This window comes from Mandrillus leucophaeus, unplaced genomic scaffold (assembly GCF_000951045.1).
Source record: "Mandrillus leucophaeus isolate KB7577 unplaced genomic scaffold, Mleu.le_1.0 Scaffold32, whole genome shotgun sequence".
NCBI lineage: Eukaryota > Metazoa > Chordata > Mammalia > Primates > Cercopithecidae > Mandrillus > Mandrillus leucophaeus.
In genome coordinates, this window is record NW_012103365.1 from 571,250 (window position 1) to 575,467 (window position 4,218).

The window sequence follows — 4,218 nt, forward strand, 5'->3', positions numbered from 1 at the left end:
TCAAGTCTGACATTTCTGAAATAGTGAAAATTAGAGTATATAAATTTGAAAATGTCAAGTAATTTTAATGAACATTTAGCAATATGAGCAGAATTTGTGCTATTCAGTTATACAAATCCAAGGCTTCCCTATTTAAAATAGGAAAAAAATCACTGTAAATCTTTCTAGCGATATTTGTTAGAAGAAAAAAAAGTCAACAGTTGGTTATAAGAGTGAAATGGCTTATACTGAAAGTAAGACACACAGTGGATCCTATTTGTTCATTTTCATAGGTAGCTTTATTTGGTTTTTAGAAAAATATATACAATAATCGGAACCTCAGTTCTTAAATAGTTTTAAATTAAAAGTATACAAGAGGATATGTTTCCACAGTCAGAACATCAATACTGCTTAATAATGTAGATAGGAATTTCTGCAACAAGTCAAAACATTTACACAACTCAGGAAGAGCAGCTTGTGGCTGGCAAGTCAGCCAGCTCAGAAAACAGGTAGGAGGGGAAGAGGTTTGATCTTTCCCCTTTAGTGTGAATTTGAGAAAGTGATGAAAGATTTACATGTTCACGTATCCTAAAGGCTAGAGCTTTCAATAAAAACATTAGAATGTAGGGGCGGAGGCCCTCTAGGGCGTATGCTAACAAGCTAACTTGGATCAAACAAAAATTTGCCATCTCAATTTGGTATTCAGTTGGATTTGGATATATTAGGATTACCTGTCAGTCACAGTTCAACTAGTTCAGATACAACAAAACTCAAGGATTTGGAGTATTTGTTAATGACATTTCTTTTGGATCAGACCCCTGCTTTCTCTTGAACATTCTTCTTAATGAATTCACAGTATTCAGTGTTTGCAAAAGATACTTGAGTTTGACAGCCCTCTGACTTTACATCGTTTTGAGAAGTTGCGCAAGGAAGCAATAGGAATTGCCTTAGCTTTGTGCCAACTCGGCCCTTCTCCCCCATACTGTAGTAACTCCAGGCCTACTTCTCCAGTAGTATAGCTCTTCCCTCCACTGGTCCTTTTCAGGAATTGAAGTCTAATCAGTGCGCCAGCCAGAGGCCAGTTTGTCATGGGATTTCCTGGGGAGCTTAAATGGAAGTGGATCAGAGAACTGATACCAGTAGCCACCTCCTTTCCTCGTTGTATGCATTTGCTAAATAAGCAAAGCAATGAGGCAAATGTCACAAGCAACATCAGGCTTCCAAGTCTACAAACACTTGTCTGAATGAGAGAGAGGTGATAGGCAATAGGCAAATTAGTAGTAGAGCTAGAGGTTCAATTAAGAATGAGAGGAGAGTGATCGGTATTTTGTTCTCTGTTCATCTATTTCCTGCTTAGTTTTCTTGATGCAACTAAAGATCTCCTTAAACAACGCTTTGTATTCTGGAGGTGTTGTAGGGCAACTGACGGGCTCTGGGTTGACAGAGGCCAGTTCCCAGCCGCTGGCAACAGGCTCAGACTGGGCGTTCACTCCAGTCAGGTCCTTGGCCGGAGCCCTGGAGGTCTGTACAGCCTTGTGTGACAGGGAGTCCTGTTCCTGTTGGCACTTCTTCAGCAGCTCTTCATACTTCACCTTCAGGGCACTGTACTGTGTGTCCACTTCATGCAGAAGGGAGATGCCCCTCTGTTTCACAGCCTTGGCCCTCCTGATGCAGGTCTCCTCGTGGCCCTTCACGATGTCACTCCCTGCCAAGCTGCTGAGGATCGTCTCACTGCTGCTGCGCTTGAGAGGCTTTCTATGTGGTTCCGGCACAGTCAGGAACATCTCTTCCAGCAGGCTCTGGCTGGGTTCTTTGAAAGGAACAAACAGAGAGTCTGGCACCAGCTTCTCAACCCCATTCACAAATGGATGCTCTGACTGCAACATCTGTCGCATCTCTGCCACCTCAGCCTCTAGTTCCAGCGCCCGTGCTCGGTAGGCACCTGTGGCCCCCAGCTGCTGCTCCAGTTCACTGTTCTCCTTTAACACCAGTCCATATTCCTCCTCCATAGTCACCCGCTTCTGCCGCTCCAGGCTCAGCTGGGCCTGCAACATTGTCACCGTTTTTTTCAAGTGCTCATTTTCCTCTTCATCAGGGCTTGGCTGACTTTGCAAGGAAGTGATCTTTTCAGCGAACACATGATCATACACGAAGTGTCTAGGGAAAAAAATATTGAAAGAATGTATTACACAGGTCCACTGAGAATGAAGTGAGGAAGACTGGTGATTTTTTTTCAACTAAATAAATTTGAGGAGCTGTGACAGTGACTGATTTTTTTTTTCTTTTTTTTTGAGAGGGAGTCTCACTCTGTCGCCAGGCTAGAGTGCAGTGGAGCGATCTCAGCTCATTGCAACCTCAGCCTCCCGGGTTTAAGCAATTCTCCTGCCTCAGCCTCCCAAGTAGGTGGGATTTTAGGCATGCGCCACCATGCCTGGCTAATTTTGTATTTTTAGTAGAGACGGGATTTCTCCATGTTGGTTAGGCTGGTTGGTCTCCCAACCTCAGGTGATCCTCCTGCCTCGGCCTCCCAAAGTGCTGGGATTTACAGGTGTGAGCCACTGCACCCGGCCGACAGTGACTGATTTTTAGCCACACTGGAGCAGTGGCTAAAATGGAATTGTGTGAGGCTGGTAAATAAACACATGAAAGCAAACTCAGTTTTTGCGATGAATCTTTTCTTAATGTTGAAAGTACTAAAGAACATCTATTCCCAAAGACTGGCAGTATGCCAATGACCTCACAAGGGAAACCTTAAAAAGTACTGGTGCCTGGGTCCCAACCCACAGATTCTAACCTAGTTGGTCTGCTACCCGGCCTGAGGGTTTCTAAAGGCTCTCCAAATGATTCATAATACATAATTACGATTGAATCACTACAGCAAATTACTGTTGCTGTGGTGTTTAACCAGGAATGTTCATCAGAATTGCCTGGGCAGCTTTTTACCCACACCCAGAAATTCTGATTTAGGCCTGAGGGAATGTGTTGGTATCTGCATTTTGAAAAACTCCACAGGTGATCTGATGTGCAGCCAAAGTTAAGACCCACCAAATGAACCACCTGATTTCTCCTGCTCAGTCCAAGGCACCTTGCTTGACTATTTATTTGTGTTTTTATTTGCTTATCTGCCGTTCCGTTAGACCGAAAGCTCACAGGGATAGGAACTCTATTCTGCTCACCAGCCCTCAGGTCTGGCATAGAGCTTGCCATACAACAAGTGTTCCACAAATACTTCTTAAAGATTCAGACTTGTAACTCTAAATTATAAAGGTACTTCTTTAAGCAAAAAATCTTCTGTTTGCTTGAATTTTTGTTTTACCAATATTTCTATAGTCTATCAGAAGTCATTCATCTTAAACTATGATTTAACACGTTAAAAGCCCTGAAATAAGTGCTCTAAGACTTTCAAAATAAGAATTACTAATATATAAGAACTGTGTAATTTATATGTTTAAGTGATTTTGTTCAAAACCAATGGTAGCTTAATAGCTAAGTGACATTTCTTAAAATGGTACTTTCAATCTACTGGAATTCAGAATGTGCCAATGACATGAGACAGTCCCTGCTGTAACTCCACAGACAGGTAGGCTCTTACTGGCGGAGATCATACAGCTCCTTCAGACATGCAAAGCTGGGTGCCGGTTTCTCCTGGTCACACTTCCCCTGGCTCCTTCTCCCTCTGCCAGATGACTTCAGCTCCTCCACTTGGCTCTGCAGGTGATCAATGTTGGTTTGCAGGCATTCAATCGTTTCAGTCAGGCTGTAAGGAACAGACAGAAGCCACTGCTGCTTGTCATACTGAATCAAGGGCAAAAGCAGTGAGGAGAGATTAGATGCGAGCCACTCACATTGGGCTTTCTTAATTGGAAAGGACATCTATTTAATCTCCATTCTCCAGAAAGAATTAAACTAAACTTTATCCCATATTGACCTAAACCCACTGCAGCCATGTTCTATTCTAGTTTATACTGAAGAACTTCCCTCTAGGCCTTCCTTGTCAGATTCTAGAAAATTTACCTCAGAATCTTTTGCTGTGAGGCCTTGCTGTCAGCAACTAGTTTTTGATTTGTTTCTTCCAGTTCCCTTGCTGTGACATCTAATTGTTCATAAACCTTTGCATGTTGTTCGTTCATCTGCCGTAGAAGCTCCACTTGCTTGGTCAGATACTGTAAGAGAAGATCAGGACCAGGTGACACAAACAGATAAGATACCTGCTGTTCCTTGGCTGGCCATGGTGGCTCA

At 43.1% G+C, this 4,218-nt stretch overlaps 1 protein-coding gene across 1 annotated transcript in view; it reads right to left on the minus strand.

Annotated features, from left to right (window-relative positions):
* Positions 1–259: 259 nt before the first annotated feature.
* CDR2 (cerebellar degeneration-related protein 2, 62kDa) overlaps positions 260–4,218 on the minus strand; it is a 29,250-nt gene continuing 25,291 nt past the window's right edge. The window contains exons 3-5 of the mRNA XM_011987957.1: positions 3,994–4,142; positions 3,572–3,736; positions 260–2,136 (exon numbers count right to left, since the gene is read on the minus strand). Coding sequence (XP_011843347.1) covers positions 1,278–2,136; positions 3,572–3,736; positions 3,994–4,142 — 1,173 coding nt within the window. The 3' untranslated portion in view covers positions 260–1,277. The remainder of the gene's footprint in view (positions 2,137–3,571; positions 3,737–3,993; positions 4,143–4,218) is intronic.